The sequence below is a fragment of the Coturnix japonica genome, chromosome 1, assembly GCF_001577835.2.
Source record: "Coturnix japonica isolate 7356 chromosome 1, Coturnix japonica 2.1, whole genome shotgun sequence".
Lineage (NCBI taxonomy): Eukaryota > Metazoa > Chordata > Aves > Galliformes > Phasianidae > Coturnix > Coturnix japonica.
Genome location: NC_029516.1, coordinates 10,958,703 through 10,979,770, shown reverse-complemented (window position 1 = coordinate 10,979,770; position 21,068 = coordinate 10,958,703). Strand labels below are relative to the sequence as shown.

Genomic DNA, 21,068 nt, shown 5'->3' with positions numbered 1-21,068 from the left:
TGGAGCCTACGCTGAGAAAAAGGCAAACCTCCTTCTTACAGATGAAATATCTTTCCACCTAAGTGGATTTCAACAAAAGCCATTCATTGGGTTTTGGAGCATTACCCCGCCTCTTTTCACTAATGGATTGTCTACCTGGCCTTCTTTAAAAAAAGGATCTGCATGATTCATACAGTATTAACATAAAAATTTATCAATATGCTTTGTCAGCCAGCTTTTCAAGCTATCTTTTCTCTTGTACGAGCATCACTCATACTATTGCAGATGCTTAAGTGATACATGAAAATATGTTTATTACCTTCCCATATTAACATAAATTCATTGCAATTCTTCTTATTCTTACCTGGTGATGGTACAGACTGAAGAGATACTTCAGTTCTTTACTAAAGTTCCTTAAGCTACTAGCTATTCACAGCGTGCAGGATTAAAACTTAGGGGAAAAAAGGTTTTCTTTTACTTCTCACTAGGCTAATGTCTACTCTTTTAAAAGTATATATTTGATTCCATTTCAGCCAGCAAAACAAAAGAGAATACTAGGCCAGCAAAAATCCAGAAATAAAATTTAACTTCTCAAAAATTAACACCTAAATTTAATGAATAATCTGAACTACTTGACAGATATCAAATGCACTATGAAGATGTATGCTAACCAGATGTCATAGGCAAGCATGAGAAAAGAAGTGTAAGAGATGAAATAAGGTTACAAAATGCTTTGCACATTTGAAAAACAAAAATATAGAGGGGATAAAACTCAAAGTTCAAACAACTTTGAAAGTCTCTTCTGTAGCAAAATGAAATGTAATGTCTTTTAAGAGTTGTGTAGTCATAAAGTTTAAGGTATTTCTTATCTTTCCCATTACTCATCAGAACAACAGTACTCTGTTTTGTGTATTAACGTACACATGAAAATCACTCCACCCTGGGTGAGCAGTGGCAAACACTTTCATGTTCACCAGCTGCACATGATTGTGACGGATATAAAAGAGGCTGTTGTAGTTTTTCTAAAACTGTTTAATTTTGAGAGCAATACACAGTTATTTTGGGCGTTTTCTTTTTTTTTTTTTTTTTTTTTTTTTTGTACAGAAGGAACAGAATGTCCAGATATAATAACACAGTAGGTTTGGGTTTGGCCTTGGACACTTCCAGGGATAGGGCATCCACACCTTCTCTGGGCAGCCTATTCCGGCGCCTCATCACCTTCATGGGGAAGAATTTATCACGTATCTGATCGAAATCTACCCTCTTTTCATTTAAAGCTGTTATCCTATGTCCTGTTCCTACACTCCCTGTCCTCATCTTTCCCATGAACCCAAATGGATGAAGATTTTTTGTTTTCATAGCAGGAAAAATGGAATAACTGAAATATTCTCAGAGGAGTGAAAAATGCAGAATGGTGTTCTTTAGGGGAAAATCTTCCTGTCACAAGAATATGCTTTATAGTAAAAAAGATATGCTACAATTACAAATTGTATATGAAAAAATAAATAATAAAATGGGGAAATCAGGGACTACTTAAAAGAAAATAGATGAGAGAAATCCAGTTGGAAAGAAGAAAAATGTATCTGCTCTTCATTTTCACAGTTTCATAGGCAACAAAATACAACACGTCACTACAATGTGTAATCAGAAATAATTATTTTGATTAAAAAATAGACTGCAGTCTGTATAATTTAATTAGACTTAAAAATTTCTTGGTGATATGACTGAGAGATGACTGCGTCTGCTTGGACTCACCAGTCCTTTACCCCCATCTTCAATAGACTCAAGAGTTTTCTCAGACCTGGGGAGATTTCCTTTCATTTTTATAGTTCTGTGCTGAATAATTCCAAAATACATCACAAGTCCAAATCCTATTTACGCAGTCTGCGTTGAATTATACACATCTCTGCTTTTATACTTTTCACATTTTATAGTCAGTATTCCAAAGCCTTCCAGTGCAAATACTGAAAATGCAGTTCCACTGTTCCAACAGTTTTACAGCAGCCACAATCCACTTACTAAACACCTACACGTTCCTTCACTTGGGGGGAAAGCTTGAAATTGTACCAGTATATTTTTTGTCTCCTACAAACAGTGCTTATCAGCTACTGGGTTTGCGGGGTATTTGTCAGGAAAGACAGGTAAAGTGCTGCTTTGCCTGTCAAAACTTAAATATAGGACATCTGTGCTCAGACAGATTTTTCCAGTTCTATCTAACAAGGATCCCAGCTCTCTCTGTGAGGAGACTGGGCTGGAGTCAAAGCACGGATCTCACAGAGGCCAAATTACTGAGACCTTTGTAAAGCATGTTATAAAAAATGGGAGACAAGGAATTGTAAATACAGTGAATTTTAGGTCATGGAATGGATTGAAAAGGACCACAGTGATCATCCAGTTTCAACCCTCTTGCTGTGAGCAGGGTCGTCAACCACCAGACCAGGCTGCCCAGAGCCACATCCAGCCTGGTTTTGAATGCCTCCAGGGATGGGGCATCCACAACCTCCTTGGGCAACCTGTTCCAGTGTGTCACCACCCTCTGTGTGAAAAACTTCTTCCTAATATCTAAGCTAAACCTTCCCAGTCCCAGTTTAAAGCCATTCCCCCTTGTCCTACCACTGTCCACCCTCATAAACAGCCCAGTTCCCTCAACCTTTTTTCATAGGAGAAGTGCTCCAGACCTCTGATCATCTTATTAATCCTCCTCTGGGCCTGCTCCAAGAGTTCCATGTCTTTCTTGTGCTGGGGGCCCCAGACCTGAACACACTACTGCAGATGGGGTCTCACAAGAGCTGAGTAGAGCAGGACAATCTCAAGAGAAACACTGTCTATTTGTCTATTTTGTGGAACTCAATTGCTAATACACAGAGAAGTTTACATTCATCCTCACTGGTCTTTAGATACATTGTGCTATACGCAAAGAGCAACCAAAGAATGTTGAAAAAAAAGGACGAATAACCTCCCTTTTAAGGTCTGTGAAAAACAGAGAGTGTTACTAGAATTATTAGTGAGCCATTTGATTTCCCGTGTTGTAGCTTTGAAATGGTTGCCTGGAAATATCCAAGAGGTCTGTAGAGCATGGCAAACTTTCCAGTCAAGAACATCAAATCACATTCTACTTTAGATGCAGTGAGATTGCTGACCTTCTGGAAGAAATTTAAAATGAGGCCGTTATGAAGATTAATTTTTAAAGAGGAAAAGACTGCTTTTCCTTTTTAATTAATGATCTCTGTTAAAAACAAGATATTTCATAAAAAAACCAGAGGAAGGAGAAACAATAAAAATGTGGCTAACTGGTAATAAGTATAATCCCACAAGTCTCCTTTGTTTAACATGTCATGCTTCATTGCCATTTAGAAGTCAAAACTGAAGGATTAAGGCTATACAGAGAATAGGATTAAAAATCACCCAGTCTGATTTCTATTTATGATTAAATAATATTTCAGAAGAAATTTCAACCTTCTGATTTTCATTTGCACCAAGACCTTGTGAACAATCTTTGCTAAATACGACCTTATGAATTCTTTTCTATGTGAAATGACTCTTTACAAATTTTCCACATTGGAGCATCCACTACACAATGTTTGTACTTTGGTGGCAAAAATTAACCTCATGCAGTCAGTAAGGGATTTGCTATGTGCTTTAGTGGTGAGTGCAATCCAATTTATAGCTCGTTAAAATGTGAATTGTTAAACTTCTGTCTCTGTTTCTCCTGATGAGTTTAAAAGTCCCTCTCCCTCCCTTTTAAATTTCATTATGCATTCCAGCTGAAAACTGCTTAAGCTTAGCTAGTTAACTTGGCAGCAAAGTGAAAAAGGGATGCTATTGGAAACTGAATGTGAGGAGCTCCAGCAGAACCAGCAGAAACTCAAACTGCCATTCATTTTCCCACTCAAAATACCCATTTTGTGGTAGCCATGTAGCCTTTTTCCTATTTCAGCAGTTCAAGCTGCACTAACATGGTAGCTTCAGCTTTCTGTCCATATTTAGGAGTCGGTCATTGGTGAATGTGTTCATTTTATTCTGAAATCAAATAATTTCAGAAGTTTTACAAATCAAACCTATTGAAATTTAAAGTAAATGTTCATTACTTTTTATATCACTAATAAACATACTGCAATCTTTGCACTGGATATTTATTCTAAATGCTTTAATAAACATTCGACCCCTAAAGGAACCATATATAAACAATATAACTTCATAGCTCAGAATCTCAGAGCATCTTACAAGCAAGTAAATTTCCTAGCCACTCAAGTGGTGTGCTTACAGGACACCAGTTCATAAAACACTAAAACTTGAACAGATTTGTTTTGGTAATGCCATGAACTGATTTGAATGAAAGCCTGTGCTTTTCAGCATCTAAGACCATGAGACAATCTCATCTCTGCAAGTTCCTCTCAGGCTGACAGTACCTGTTCAGACAGGGACTCTGTGGGTCCTGCTGATCTCTCCATTCGAGCACACAATCTAGGTGAGTAGTGGGAGCACTGAGCACACAATCTAGGTAAGAAGTGGGAGCATTGAGCACACAACAGCCAAGTGCTAGCTAAACAGTCAAAGAAAAAAGACATTCTTTCTTACTTTTATTCATTCCAGTCCTTGCAATTATTATCTCTATTTAAGATTAAGGTTAATACCCCACAGGGATTTGTATATCTGCTATAATGAGAAACTCCAATGCCTCTGAAAGCAACACAATACTTAATAGTCCATTACAACTTAAAGGACTTATCTATCACAATGACAAGCAAGCTTCAAGGAAGCACTCCTGAATCTCATGCTTCTTCTAGAAAGATGTCAGCAGGTTGCCTAGGGCTGGCCCCAAGGCACAGGCAACCAAAGTATGGACATGTAGACAGCTCTTTTGTCCTCAGTGTTACCCAAGGATGAACAAGATTTACTCAGAATATGTGTCACTGCAACCTGATTGTCCAGAGAAGTATCTTCTGAACTCACAGGAAAACAAAACCCACTAATGAAGAACACCCCATTCTTATTATCATTAGTGTGACTTTGCCACATAAAGATTTTTTTTAAGTCAATGCATTTCCAGCTGGCATTGCCAGCATGAAATGCCCTTCGAATGGTTAGAAATGTTCAAGAGATTTCCTCTTATTGTTTAATAGATTCAGAACTTAAAAGGCAACTTGAAAAAAAGCATGTGCTTAAATAGCAGAAAAATTTATTGTGATCAATATTATTACAAGTAACAACAGCTCCATTACACAACTGATGGCATTAAATGCTGTTTAAAAAAAAAAGGGTTAGTACATTGAAAAACAGAGTTCTAAGTAAGAACTCTGCAGTTTAAAAGTGCAGTACTCTTATCATCTGGAAACACCTGGATTTAAGTCACATCTGAAAATGAATTTTGTAGTCTGTCAATCAGTTTCCTAATTCCTAGTCATTTGTTCATATCACAAAGCCACCAGGCAGGAGTGCACGATGGGCAGTCTCTACCCAAAAGTGACTCAGGCCTTGTGTAGGAAGGGTTTTGATGCCTGAATTAAAAAGCGTTTGCAGAGCAGTTTTAAAAGTTTACAGCAAAATTACTCATCTGCATGTGGCACTCTCAGCTGAACCCTGCAAGCACTGCTTGCTTGCCCCTGGGAAAAGAAACCAACAGTCCTTGGCACAGCAACTCAACCCATCCCAGAGGAAGAGGTTAAAATGTCTAGGGACAATGTCATGCTCTATGTTCTTCTCATATTTTCTCTCTGGACTGATTAATCTGACACTATATTCTGCATCCCATCTGGCAAGGAGCTTACTAAACACGCTTTTCACACTTACAGCACGGTTCTTTTCCAGGCTGCAATAGAGAAAGTTTATGTGCTTTAAAATAAAACAAATTGGTCTCCTAACTTATTTTTTTTTTTTTTTTTTTTTTGTAGATAAGCAGCAACCTCAAGAGAATATGCAGAGGAGGTCAGGCTCTGGCTGTTAGGCAGAGGAAAAACATCAGAGCCTTGAATATTTCACTAAACCCTGGATCAAGATTAAAGATGCAAGCAAGTGATCAACCTCTGCCTTCAGATGTCTCTGTTTCCAAAGTACAGGCTTTCTGGCTCATTATTTTGTACTCAATCCTCTGCCCGTGGATAAGTTCCCAAAAAGAGATCTGGTTTCCCTTTTAGGCACCAGATCATCACTTATCAGATGCTGCAGCAAGTACCTGATCTCTTACAACAGCGAAATCCCTGCTTCCCTTCACAGAGATCAACTCCTTTGGACATCTCTCATCCATTCCAAACTTCCTCCCTTGCCAGCAATCACTTACTGTGTACATATTGAGACAAAACAGTCCTGTATTTCCATGGAAAATACCAATTAATATTAGAGTCCAGCCTCCAAACAGCTTCAGTGAAGAGTTAAAATCATTTTGAATATTTCTGTACTTTCTTGTGAGACGGACAGATGATTACACAGAAAGTCTTTCAATGCAGTAGACAGCTATTCTTTATTAACTGAGGACAAAAGAACCAATAAAAGACAACAGAGGTTAACTAGCTTTTTGTGAATTGCATGGCTGTCATGCACTATGGACAGAAAACTGTCAGAGATGGGTGCTGTGGACTTTATTTAGTAATCCTGTTCTGTTATCTGTGGCTTAGTTGTATGTTTTAAATGAGCACTGAACTAAAATTCTCCAAGGCAGTTTTCCTGAAAAAATGCCCACATGAATTGCTAACAAAGTAAGTGGAGGCCTTTTTATATGTTGTGATGTCTCACTCCACATAAAAACATTATTAAATATACTGACATATTTAATAACCAACAACATTCCAGAGCTTGAAGACAACAACCTATGCTGGTTCAAAGTTTGAAAAAGAGACTCTCTTTACCAATACCAAAAATAATTCCCTGAAAATAGGGTTTAAAATAGCAGTGCTGGTAGACCCTTGATTGTAGTGGAGCAAATGGTACCATTTAACACATAATGCAGCTAGTGCTTAACATTAGATATCAATCATGGCTTGTATAATCTTAGGAATTCCTATTTTGATCAAGTAAAAAAAAAATACTTTTCCAAAGCTGATATCACTTTCTACTTTGGTGTCTGAGGCAAATGAACCCTGTGTGTTCATACTGCCTGTCTGTTAAAGTCTGAATATATTGCTAGTTTTCAACTAATGTTAGCTGAGTCACAGATGCCTCAAGGATAAACACATTACATGATTTGTAAAAATCAGCAACTGTGAAGGGGAAGATGCCTTATAGGTGCTCCTGCACCCAGGTATGTTACACTAAGAACACAGCAGATGGCCCAGCCCAGCCTGCCTAGAGCTTGAAAGCTGTCCTGGAACCTGGGCAACCCACATAAGCTTATGAGGGCCTGGGAGAGTGGGAGGACAGGGAGGCTGGAAGCGTACAGAATGACATAAGGTAATCGTGGAAGAACTGAGGCTGTTTCTTCTTAAGTTATGCATAATCTTTGTCAGAATGATGTATTTCGGTTATTGATCTTTTTATGTTTTGATTTACTCATCTTCTGGTAAATGCCTGATTTTTGACACTATGTGATCATTAATTTTTCTAGTAGAATTTTTGTCATGTTCACCCACAGAAAGAGAGGACCTCAAAAGACTGTCAGAAATGGAAATAATTTTATAAATAGGATAAATAGACTGCAGAGTGCTGCTAAAGATGTGAGATCACAGCCTAGTCCCCGGCTCAGCTGCTGATCAGGCTTTCTGATAGAAAATACGAGAAAGTCCTTAAGAAAGTTTTCAGAACCAACTTAAAAAACAAATGAACACATAAGCAAACAAAGAAAAAGCAACAGAAGAAAGCAAAATAAAAATAACCCTCATAATTCTAAGAAGAAAAAAATAATTAAAAGATTTTTACAATTCTCAGCGAGAACAATTAGAGAGTAGCAACAAGCAGAATATTGAAAGAGACAGTGTTCAGGGTCACACAGTGCTTAAAAAAACCCAAAAGCCTCCTAGCTTTCTCCCTCAGCTCATACTGGACTCCATTCATTCAACAGAAACAAGGGCTTGATTTGGAGTTACAAGATGTCCTGCTGATGCATTGCCCACTCAGCATGGTACAGCATTTCCTCCTCTTTTCACATCTTCCCCTACTTGTAGTGTTTTGCAGAAATCTCACATGCAAATCTCTGCAGTTAATGCAGCCTAACTCACCAAAAAGGCCCCAACTCCTTTGTACCAGAGAACAAATCTGGTTTCAAATGCAAGGCTACTACTGCTTCAGCCAAATCTGCAGATGAGAATTTAGCTACTGTACACCGCCACTAGTGGGCACTGGAATGAACAAACAGTACCCATACAAGACAAAAGTTCACATCTTGGTTGCTAGTGAAAACAGATATAAGAATCAAGAAGTAATGCTTCACCCATAAAACCAGCACACCTAAACTCAAGTGCGCTGACAAAAAGAAAATATTGAGAGATGACATCTTGCAACATAATAGTGAAGAATCAGGTAACCAATGACAAATAATTTCTTATTATGCTTGTGATTTACTTTAAGTGGTGATTTCTGTAGAGTTATGCATAGATTTAACTGTAAGCCACTTGTACTTGCTAAAAGGAAGGAGGTGTATGCAAACATAGACATTCTGTAGTTCAATCATAGCAGAGATACTAAAAGAAATCTGAGAAATAAGAAATCTTTGCTATGTGGCTTGAGTTCTTAAAAAGAAATTTGGAGTGTATTAAATCTAAGTATACCATGAGAAAGTTTTTTATTTTTTGGTTTATTTTTGTTTATTTAATGATATGAAAAATTGTTTTAATGCTTTAATTTAAAAAAAAATAAATGTTTTAATTGTTTTAATGATATGAAAAACTGTTAATTTTAACAAAGCCTGGTGAAATCTGAGAAAATACTTGGCTAGTATTCCTGTTTACATTTGTGGACTTGTACCAACAGAGTCAGAGTTGCCCATATAAACATTCTTCCATCTCTGAAATCTGTCTTTCTACCAGAGCTAGATGGTTTAGAGAGGTAGAAGACCTACAGGAAATAAGCAAAATGGTCAACTGCAGACTAATTGCAGGATTTCAGTTATTTCTATAGTATTCTATTTCTATAGTAAGTGGGTATGAAAAATATTGGTGAGGCAGTAGCTTAGACCAGCAACATGAAGTTGGACCGTATGTTAACTGGTGAAATTCTGAGAAAGAGCTATTTCTTAGCATTAAGGCACTAATAACATAGAATGGTTTTAAAATAATTCTTTCTTAATTCTTAACACAGTTTAAAGATGTTAACAAACTGAATACGAAGTTTAAAAGGTGCTCCTGTGTCTCACATGGGATGTTTCCAGCTAAAAACTTACTACATAAATTCTTAGAAAAAAAGTGAAGAAAAGTGGGCCTTTTTACTCGTGTGAATGCTTATTGCTTTTGCAAGGTAGCTACTATCTTGGCATTAGAGATGGCCTAGTCAGAGATCATCCTTATGATTTGGACTTTAACATTCATCTTCACATTTTTTATTTCATTTTGCTTTGTTTGGCATACTAAACATATTAAATTAACGAATTAAAAAACCAGTTACAGCAATAAATCATCAGATTTCTCTCTCTGTCTCTTTTTTTTTTTTTCTTTTCCTAATTGGAGAAAGGGGGATTGGGATCTGAGATGTTTAAGGATGATTGATCAATGTGATGACAGTGGTCTTGAAGATGGAAAAAGAACTGAGTTCTTGAATTCATGACTATGTGCATGATCCTTCATGTACCAAACAAAGCAGTGAGAGAAAACTCTTCGGGTACGGTGAAAAGGAAAAGTCCTTCATGCCTTTAAGTGGCAAGTTACAGGCATGTGGAGGTTGAAAGTACCAGGCATTTACACATGAACCACATGTCTGTGCCCTTCATTGTTAAAATAGATCTGGTATGCACAGTCAATGAAGTCAAAAGGCAACTTCACTCACCTAAATAAACATCTCTCTTTTTCAGTCAGGTTTGTGGGTGTAGAGTAGATGGAAAGGCAGATGACAGATGAATAATAGGTGAAATCAAAACTTTATTTATAGTTTTGTGTCTACTTGTATTTGAAAACGAAGACATGGTGAAAGGAGGTTGGCATAAAAAGGAAGAGAAGGGTAAGAATGATAGAGACTACTGATTGGAATAGGTTAGAAATGAGTGAAGTGAAATGCGACTTTCAGATCTCAGGAAATTTCCACAGATGTTTAATCCCCAATTTCCTACAGAATGGAATTTTTCCTAAAATGGATTCAAGAATTTGAAAAATTAAATTACTACATTTCTTAATAAAAATTAAAATTTCTACCATGATTGTTCTGTCATTTAGGCTTATTTCCATATTAGACTATATTTTATTGCCTTAGACTCTGATAGTAGACTACTCACATAATATAGTTGTAATTGTGCACATCTGATGAGTCTGTCACATGTTATAACTCTATGTAAAATGTAGCAACCAGGGAATCCAGCTTACAGTGGGCAGAACTGTAATGTCTATCTTCAGACAAATACTGGTCAACCATTCTACGATTCTATGATTTTTCATGTTAAAAAAATACCAAAACAAAACTAGAAAACATTTTTAAAAAGTATTCCAACCAGAAAATTCCATTTTTTTAAAAATCCCTGTTTTTAGGAGAATAATAATTAAAAAAAAAAAAAAAAGTCAAGGCTTCCTGAAAGATATCAAAAATGAGTAAAATATTCAAGTTTGTATTGCCAGCCATTTATCTTTCCTGATGTTATGAAACTCAAGCACCAAATAAACAGAAAGAAAGAGGCGGTTCTTTCTTCAAAGAACTACCATCTAAGTAGATCTGACAGAGAAAAAGTCAAAGTAATTTGCTGAAGCTCACGCAGAAGGTCATGACAGAGACAGAAATAAAAATCAGCCCTAAAAACCTCCTGACCTACAAAGGGGGCAAGAGCAGTATCTGTCATTAAAGAAAAACAGAAGGAGTTCACAGCGTGAAGGCAAAGAAAGCTTAACTTGGTAGAGCTTGTCAGTCTCTTGGAAAAGATGTGAAATTTTCTTCCAAGAGTAGGGATGTGCTGGAAGGTTAGTTCACACTTTCAAATAGAAGTGAGCAAGCACTGAGATTTGCAGGTATGGAATGCTGGGGAACATGGAGAATTAGTTTTTGGCAAAAGAGCACTGAAGAGCTGGAAGTGGAGGAGAGGAGATGCTTGGAGCAGGGGGACCTTCAGTATTGTTGGGCCAAAACATCAGGAGGACTCAAATATTAAACGCTTCTCAGACTTTGGGGTGGAGACGGTGTGCTGGTGGTAGAATAAAGAAAGATTTAGCAGGATTTGCACAGAAAGAGAATAGGAAGGTTGGGTTGTTGAGATGAAAACCTGATGGCAGAATCTGATAGGTGATAAGGACATAATAGTATATCTCAGAGAATCAATACAAGTTTCAAATGTTGCAAAAGCAATGTCGATGAAGATACAAGCTATGAAGATAGTGATATAGAGGCACATTAAGTATCATTTCCTATATCTCAGCACGTTCTAAATTTTTGTATCTCTTAGTAAAAATGTGCCAAAACAAATCATGAAATATAAAAGAAAAGATGTGTGGCATAAAAAAGCGATACCAAGTCATAGCTGAAATGTGTGAAATTACTTCTTGAACTGACATTAAATCTAGTTGAAAATTCCATACCCCCATGTGCTATAACAAGTACCATGGTGGAGGACCTCAGAGCAAGGTACAGTCATTTAAAGACATTTTAAGAGATTTTCTTCTGCAAGTATTGGACATTAAAAAAAAAAAAAAAAAAAAAAAAACCAAACCAATGAAAAACCAGAAAACCACAACAGCAATTTTTGAGAAACTGAAGAACCTTAGGGAAAGAGGGGGACATTGCAAGAACAAACTATAAGAATACAAGATTCTACTCTGTTAAACTTCAAGTACTTTGCAATAATGAGGTAAGTAACTTTAAAGGACAGCACAACCCAGAACACTATCCTAATTCAGTAATCTAGTAGTCAAATAACTGAAAGATAATGCTGTTTCTTTAATGCATTGATCATCATTTAAAATTATATCAAACACTGCTATTTTTAAAATATTTCAGTATATTTCAAGATCTCAATATTGCAGTTAAAAGAAAAAGAAAAAGCAACAGACATTCACTCCAAGTAATGTGGTATGTTACTTCATAGATATAGCTGGATTTATTCTCTCTGCTTTTTCTGTGACTATTCCTTTATTTAGGTAATGCGAGGGATTTATAATACAGAACTCCTGTGCCCTTGTTTTGTTTCAGTAACACTTCTTGTCAGTACAGAATTTACTCCAGGGACTAGTGTTGTAAGTGCTGGAATAAGCATCACAAAATCATTCAGACATGTAATTTCTGATGTCAGAAGAGAACGTCAGAATTACTGCTGAAATAAGGAAAGGGTTTTTAGAATAAAGCAGCCTTTCAAAAAGAAGCCGTTTGCAAAAACAGAACGGTTTATACCAAATCACTGCCCCTACATTTCATACAACCAGCAACTCTTCAGTGACCCTCTATCAGCCCTGAATTGCTCTGAGTTTTCTTTCAATTAATAATATCTACATTAAACAACGTAATGCATTTAAAAAAATTAAAATAAATCAGCCGCAGTACATGAAAGCCTATTTGTCATTTTAAAGTACTAAAATGCTTTGAGTTAATGTAAACAGCATGCATGCATTTAATTCTCTGTATCTCATAACAACAAAACAAGAAGCATCTTTAGAAATCATTCCTTCTTAACTGGCTCATTTAATTAACAATGAAGTATTAAACAATAAAATAAAACTCCTCAGCAGAAGATCCATCCCTGTGCATATTTAATTTGGCTTTATTAAATGATTCTGATCCCTGAAACTTTACTAGAGCAAAAATAAAAATCATTCTGAGTGCATAAGCAATAGTTTGAGGAGATGTGTATTCCATCTCTCTCGCTGATTTAGTCGATTTACTACTCATCTCTCCTGCGTATCAGTCGCAGCTCCTCTAAGCATCCCCACACTATTCACACTGATAAATTTTAAACCCTTAACAACGCAGTACCCCAAACGCAGTCACAGACTCGGACAGACACAGATCTATTTTCTCCCTCCCACACGGTGCTTTATCAGATGCTATTTTGTTTAAATTGGCTACTAAACAGCATAGCACTGTACCTTTAAATACAAATCAAACAATATTCATATTCCCACGGTGCTGCTAGCTTCCCTTATGCATTGAATCGCCTGTAGATTAAAAGCTCAGAATCTGAAAAGGGATTCTGTTCTGCAGACCAAAGTTCTCCGTAGGAGATGAGGGAGAGGGTCAGTCCCGGAGTCACACACACACAACAGGCAGAAAACACACTTGTGATCCTCAGCTTTGGATAGCATCAGAAAGGGGAATAAAAAGCAGAAACACATGGCACACTGAGAACTGGTATCACTTATGGCTTCTAACCAAAGCAGCAATTAAACACCTTTCATCATTCCCCCAAATGCCTGATTTTTGTAAGAACTGAGAGACAGACACACACACAAAGGCAAATCCCCTCTGAGCAGCAACGAAAACTTAATAACCTACCATTTTCTTTGCACTCTTCTGGAGGTTTAGCCTTTTTCGCAAGTCGTGGATCCAGCCATGATGTTGTCTTTGTGTTATGGCTGAAAAGAAAAGAGATCACTCTGAGCAGACACATACTGAAAGGAATCAAGTTTATTCCTTAAGAAAAAAGGGTTAGTCCAACAAAATTGCAATCGATACACTTAATTTGCTTACTGGTTCTAAGTAGCCCTGAAGGAGGTGTAAGAGTAATTGTGCAAGGCAGCTGTAAATTTGGCAACCTCAGCTCCCTGTCCTCAAAGCAGCTATTTTTATTAAAATCAACTAGAATGTTGCCAAGTTAACCTCATTGAAAATGCAGAACTCATCCAGAGCAAAAGGAATTTATTACAAATACAGTGTTCTCCCGTTGAACGAGTGCAGGCGGCAGGATTCTGTATCATTCTCACAGTTTCTGGATAGAATTATTTTCATCTTAAACCTGTCCTTTTCATAAATGCAGGTTTCTTATTTCTCACCAGCAGCACTGGCAAGGCATAGCGAAAGTAATGCAAATTACGACATGTTCCTGCAAAGACTACATTTCCGGACAGAGTGATTAATGATACTTTGTTTAACAAACCTTTATCTCTTCATAGATAATCCTTCTATCAAGATAAAATAGATATGCACAAGCTGAATGAATCATGTGGCTTTCTATACTCTGAATAGATCCTTGAAGAATCAGCCATAAAATAGCACTGAACTGATACAAATTGTTTTCTAAGAGATTATTTTGTCAAATGAATTGACACTTAACACACCTAATGAGACTTAAACCAAGATTTTTTCAATGTATACCTTTACCAGAAGCATTTGAATTTTGATTTTGGAACCATTTTTTTTTTCTTTTTCTTTCTTTTTTTTTTTTAAATTTTTAAAATTTTTTTATTTTTTTTTATTTTTATTTTTTTTTAATTTTAAGTATGTTAAGCAAGGAAGACTATAAAACAGAAAAGGATGTGATCATTATTCCTTTATGTTTTGAGATGCCTTTCTTACAATATCATCATTCATAGTCCATTCTAACCCATGTTTTATTTATATGATACACCCTAGGAGGATGCTTGTTCCATATAGTTTATACAGTACTGAATTATTTAGGTTATTATTAATTTGCTATGTCATTGTGAAGTATACTTAAGACATCTCTTATGAACGTTAGCATAAGGTGTAGAAAAAGGGGGAACCTGGCAAAAAATGGATTAGGATGCAATTTTTAATTGGTGAGTTACTGACTGATACAGTCCACGTGGTCCAAACAACACTGGTTTCCCCAGGGAAAAGCAAATGCACGGTACCAGCCCGTTCTTACACCTTAACTCACTGTTTAAACCTTGGCAGGTAACTTTTCCTCTGCCTTGATTTCTCCACCTCTGAAAGCAGTGATAGTACTTACTGCTCAGCATTATTGTCACAATATTAAGTCTTCCTACACACTTTGGATGAAAAAATAAAAATAAAAGGGAGATGAACGTCATGTATGGATAAAATATCAAACAAAATGAAAACTGAGGCATTTAAATTCCTATTTTCAGCACACCCTAGTCTAAAACACCATTTGTGACAAGCAAGGAGGAAAAATGAAATCTTCACCTACTTTAGGAACATGGCTGCATCTGCAGAATATGAAGAACAACAGACTAAAGGTAAAGCAAATTTGAAACAATGCCATCAGCCCGTGCTTGATTTCAAATGTAAGTAAGATGCTTTCTCTGAAGATCTGGCTGCCTGTGGTCTCCTGTAGGGTGTATTTTTATACCGCAGTCACAGCCTAGCTGCAGCTTGTGCAGACATACTTGAGCTAGCTTTAAATTAACCAGTGGAGCTACCGGCAGTGATGCTGTTGCAGCAGCGTGGAGCTCAGCATAGGCTGCTCTTAGCTCCTTGGGTGCAGCCAGCAGCACACACTGAGCTCCATGCTACCTCAGGTGCCTCATTAGTAGTGTCAGTGCTAGGCACTAGCTTGGGTTATGGGTGCAAGCTGCAATAGCAACTCTGGAGTATGGGCATGTCTGTGCAATAGCCACTGACTCCCAGCTACCAGTTCTGAATGACTGCAGGGACCCCCACTGGTTGCAAGGATTCACAGATAGTTTCCTACAGCTCCAGAAGAGGAAAATATATGACTACACTTAGGAATTTTTGCTATGATATAAAATGCATCCCAAAGCACTTCAGAAAGGGAATAAAAACCATAATTCCTATTTTAAAGGTGGGAAAATGGATTCACAGAGACAGCAAGCAATTGTCCATAACCATCAAAGGACCCAGCGGCAGAACCAGCTCAAATGGCCAACTCTGTTGTAAGCTGGCTGGCTGGTGTTTGCCTCATAAGACTGCATGAAAGCAGAACAGACCAGTTCACCAGCCCTGAAAATATCCCTGTGACATTTCTAGAATAGGCCTGAAATGAGTTTCCAGGCTTCTGCAAAGACAGGTGCCAAGCTGAAAATAAGCCCAATTCAGCGTTATTGTTTAAATGTGTGAATTACTTGAATTACATCCTTTGAGGGTTTTGTTGAAACCAAAAGCAACAACAAGCAAACAGCTATGCTTCCCTTCAGCATAAATGTAGCTTTCATAAAGCCAGGAGGACTACTGCCTTCCAATTTTGTCCACTGTGCCCATTCCATGCAAAACCAAAGCTAAATAAAAAAGTCAACACTTTTTCCAGCAGAAGAATGATCCTTCTTCAGTCTGCAGCAGCATTTCAGAGAGTGAAGATGGTATATCATCTTGATGAGGTCTTACAACACTCAATCTCCTCTTCTGCTTTCTGTCTCATTCAGCAGAAGTTTGAATTATCTACAAGAACTTTTATCTAAAGAAAGCAGAAGGACCAAAGTACCTTTTGAAAATCACCCCTCTCCTTATCCGTCTCTGTGCTTGCTCCCTTGCTCCACATCATTCATACAAAAACTTATGGAATCACTTGCAACGGGTCTTCAAGCACTTCCAGACAGGTGCTCCAGCATGTGGTAAACCTCCTTTTCCTTTTCTGAAGTTTAACTCTATCTGAAATAATGCAGAATCAACAACAGGACAAGAGGGAACTTTCTTAAGTTGTATCAGGGAGGTTCAGATTGGATGTTAGGAAGAATTTCTTCTCAGAAAAAGTAGTGAGGTATTGGAACAGGCTGCTCAGGGAGGTGGGATGTGGAGTCACCATCCTTGGAAGTGTTTGAGAAGAGAGCAGATATGGTACTGAGGGGCATGGCATAGTGGGCATTGTAGGGATGCATTGATGGTTGGACTAGATGATCTTAGTAGTCTTTTCCAACTTTTATGATTCTATGATTCTATTCTATGATTCTATGAACTGCATCTCTACAAAACCACCTTAGAGGTGACTGTTTGGATCACCTCAGCAACCAGGTACCCAGTGCACCTACACTCCTGTAATGAGTAACACTTGACTACTACTATATTTCTCTATGTAAAAGGAGAAAAGTGCTCCTGCATTACAGAATTGTGGTTGCCTCTGTATGTCTATTTCTCTCCCACCAAGGAGGTATATATAGCAGGGTCCTCTTCCAATCTCCCTTGTTCCAGATATTGAGTTGCAGGCTTTGGAAAGATACTTCTCTTTCCATACACCATGCTGCTGTTCAGGTTACGAAGCCCTGTCCTTGGAGACATTCAAGGCGAGGCTGGACCAGGCTCTGAGCAACCTGATCTAGCTGTAGGTGTCCCTGTTCATTACAGGGGAGTTGGACTAGATGACCTTCAAAGAGGTCTCTTCCAATTCAAATGATTCTATGATTCTACTCTATTATAATCTCCTGTTAAATGCCTTCTGGAAAGGGCTAAAACTGAGCTTAGACAGCAACACAGACACAAAAGAGGCAGTTTTCCACACAGATAGAACAGGCTGAAAATGAGAGGCAGAACAAGGGCTTGGTAGTGTTGGCTGTCTGAATGTCCCAGGGCAGGCTGCAGGGACAACCTGTGGAAGTTGTCAGCTCCTCTGAGTCCTAGTGCTCTGCCTGTTCCATATACAGCTCTGCAATGGATTAGAATCTGTAGAACCTATAGGGAGACAACATTTAGCTCCTAAAGAGTTTTTAACCTAATTTAAAAGTAGCCCTGGTAGGAAAGTTTTAACAGTGGCAAGAAGAAGGAACAGTTAAATGGTCAAATTAATACCAGTGGCAAAACTAACTCTGACACATATCTGCCACAAAAGCTGTGAACATTTTAAAGTTTCTGAAGCACTAAAAATCCTGTAAAATGCATGCAGGATAAGCTGTCCTGCCCCAACACTACATCTAACCATGTGTGCACTTTGAAGAGTCCTATAGGCAGACCAGAAGGAGAAGGGAATGAGGATTTGCAGATTAGTTATGAATGAGTTGTGGATGAGTAACAGAAGTGGTTGCGGAACAAATGCACAGTCAGAGCAGTTGTCACCAGCTGAATGAGAATGAAGTGATGCAACAAAAGCATCCTATGAGAAATACAGTTGTAGCCTCACCAGAATTTTCCACGGGCCACTTTTTCATTACTCAGCAACAATCATGCCTCATAATTAATGGGCAGATTTATAAAGGCTATACTTAGATTCCATGATATTGATTAATAGCTAGGATGACTGAACTAACACATGCTTACTGGCAAACCAACCAGGTATGCCTCAGAATGTCTTAAAATCAGACATTTTAAGACTCCTAATTCTTGAAACCTTGAAAGCAGTGAATGAAAAATCTCTTTGGTTCTGCTGAATAGAGGTGGAGCATGAGAATAGCAGAACATTTGTAAATTCAGTCTGGTTTATTAACTGTTGCGCAAAATAGAAACAGTTTTAGACCCAAGGTTTATTGCAGTGTTGAAAAATAATGTCAAAATAAACTCCACCAGAAATGATTGCTATTTGATTATACTAGCCAGAAGTCAATATACTAATTATTGAAAGTTAACTTAAATTCTCTACCGAGCACTTTCACTTGGCAGAAATCGCTTATCAACGTCTTACAGTATCAATTAGAATAAGCTATAAAATTACATGAAAAAAAACAAAACCCAAAAACAAAACCCAAAACATTTTTCAATTGGTTTAAATAGAGTGAAAGAAGCTCAGAATACTTCCCAGAAACTCTGAGTCAATCTTCCGTTCTCTTTGTAGCTATTCTTTGCAGCCTGTTCATAACCCAGTTTCCCATTATCACTGGAGCCTGGTGCCAGCACCAAAGACTCTCTAGAAATTCAGTGGATATTTGTCCATACTTTCAGATATTAAGAAAACCGACACTTGGAGTGTGGCTTTTCTTGCTTAACAATGTACTAACTTACTATTATTTGTCATAAGGTGTATTATTTTAGTTAAGATTTTTAATATGATAGATTGGTGTTAGTGATCTGTCAGTTTAAAACACTTTGACAGATGAAGTTTCTTGTGGTAACAAAGCCCTCAGAAAATCTCTTGAAACATTTGTGAAGGGAATACAGAAAGCACTTACTGACAGTAATAGCTTTAATGTCTTTTGAAAACACTGCAAACCTATTCTAAATTGTGACTCTTGCAAGGTATGTAATTTGCACGTTATTGTGAAAGGCATTTCAAAGTGGGTATTTACCAATGTGCTGCTTCAGTGTGTTCAGGGACAGCACATATGGGTTTGTTTGGGTTTTTATTGTAAATGCATAACATTCAAGATGGTCCTCAATAGAACAGCTTGAGCAAAGGAGAGTATATGAGACAGAGAGAAACCAAGTATACTATAGGCTGCCTGATTTTCATATTAAAACGCGTACTCTTTTCCCGTTTGTATACCTAAGATTTGATGGCAGAGCTTTGGAGAAATTGATTTTCAAGCAATTCACATGTAGGGGAACAGTGAAAAAAACAACTGAGCAGTAAAATCACAATTTTGCAATTCATCCTTTGTGGGTGACTTCCCAAATTTCTTGCACACATGCAGAAGTGACTCCACTTCTGGCTATGATAAGAATGAGATTAACTGCACTTCATGTTGCACTTCACACTGTTGGTTCATGCTAGGTATGCCTGGAATATGAGGTTTTTAAGAGATACAAGTTAGAGGATGCCCATTCTGTGCATCCTAGATGGCCGTGGGCAATGGTAAGCACTTATGTACTTGTACCAAATACAGTGGTGGTGCCTCTAGGCATTTGTAGGAGCAGAATATGCATATTGAAGATTTTTGAAGGAATACATAAATACCTAAGGTCTCCTATAGTCATTTCTGCTGTTTAAAGTGCTCTCTTTGACTCAGGCAGCTAAACTGTGACCAAGAATGGACTTCATTTCATGTGACTGCCATCTAGAAATTATACAGTTAACTGTGTAGGATTCTTTTCTACTCAAAGCAAAGGAACCTATACAGGATAATTTATCTTACTTGTTTTAGGGTAGGACTAGGGACCTAAAAATATGCTCTGAATACCATGTTTGTGTCTATGGTGTCTTTCAACTGGTGTCCAGCTGCCATTCTGTAACAGCATTGTTATATTGGGTTTGTATCCTGTCTACCAGATCCATGTATATAACCTGGGCTATCACTATACTTTTACAGTAGTGTTTTGACTCAGATCAGGATTCAAGTGAATATCTTAACTTACCCACAGAGCATCCTCAGAACTGTAAACTTCTTTCATTTGAATCTAAACCAGATGACACACAGCAAGAGCTCACCTAGTGCACTTCATCCATTCAGAGGAGTGCAGTGCAGAGCAGCTGGAAAGAGACAGTGAATGCAGATGCCGGGCCATGAGCACCAAGTGTTTCACTCTGCACTCTGCTGATTTTACTAAAGTAGATGCAGATCTGATTTAGTTCAGAAGGAATCCAAACAGGTTTTAACTCTAATCTGGTGCCATGGACTGAATCCCTGTTAGGGTTTGGAGTCAATTATTTGTACTCCTAGAGATAACTTTATTTTCAGTTTCAACTGAAAATCTTTCAGTTCACATACTCTGACATGTGAACCAAATCACAGTGAGGGAAACAACCACACTTTCTTCAAAAGTGTACTCCTGACAAACATCAACATGCTTACACAGTTGTACCCTTGAATATCCCAAGGGATTTTTACTAATAAAAACACCTATGTTTGGATAAATTGATTTCACCCTTTGCAGGATGCATCAACCTCTGGAGATAATTACCTCTTCTCTCCGACCACAAAAAGAATCTTGCTAAGTGGTTTATACTAGATAGCTAATGCCTCAAAACAAGCCAGGTGAATAGAGTCCACTAGTCCATTTAAAGGAAAGAAGGTGAAAGAATATAATACCACTACAGATGTCAGAAGTAAGATGTTAAAAGAGGAGCTCTGCAGAGCAGCAACATTTGGGGAAAAGACAAGAAATTAGAGAGTAAGAAAAGCCAACGGGAGTTGAGCTGGCAGTTTGGCCTGGATGTCAGCATGGATTAGAAAGTGGTTGAGAGTTAAGGAAGATTTAGCTCTTGTTCACATTAAGAATGTCTTTAGAACATCAAAATATAAAATAATAAAAAAAAAAATCAGTGTTTGCAAAGTTTTTTACAGTTCCAGTCCCTTACTCCAAAG

The 21,068-nt window shown here is 37.6% G+C and overlaps 1 protein-coding gene across 10 annotated transcripts in view; it reads right to left on the bottom strand.

Annotated features, from left to right (window-relative positions):
• Window positions 1–21,068, bottom strand: part of MAGI2 (membrane associated guanylate kinase, WW and PDZ domain containing 2) — a 675,337-nt gene that overhangs the window by 206,895 nt on the left and 447,374 nt on the right. For all 10 annotated transcript variants that reach the window (XM_032442310.1, XM_032442308.1, XM_032442312.1 and 7 more), the window contains one exon: window positions 13,519–13,598. In XM_032442310.1, coding sequence (XP_032298201.1) covers window positions 13,519–13,598 — 80 coding nt within the window. The remainder of the gene's footprint in view (window positions 1–13,518; window positions 13,599–21,068) is intronic.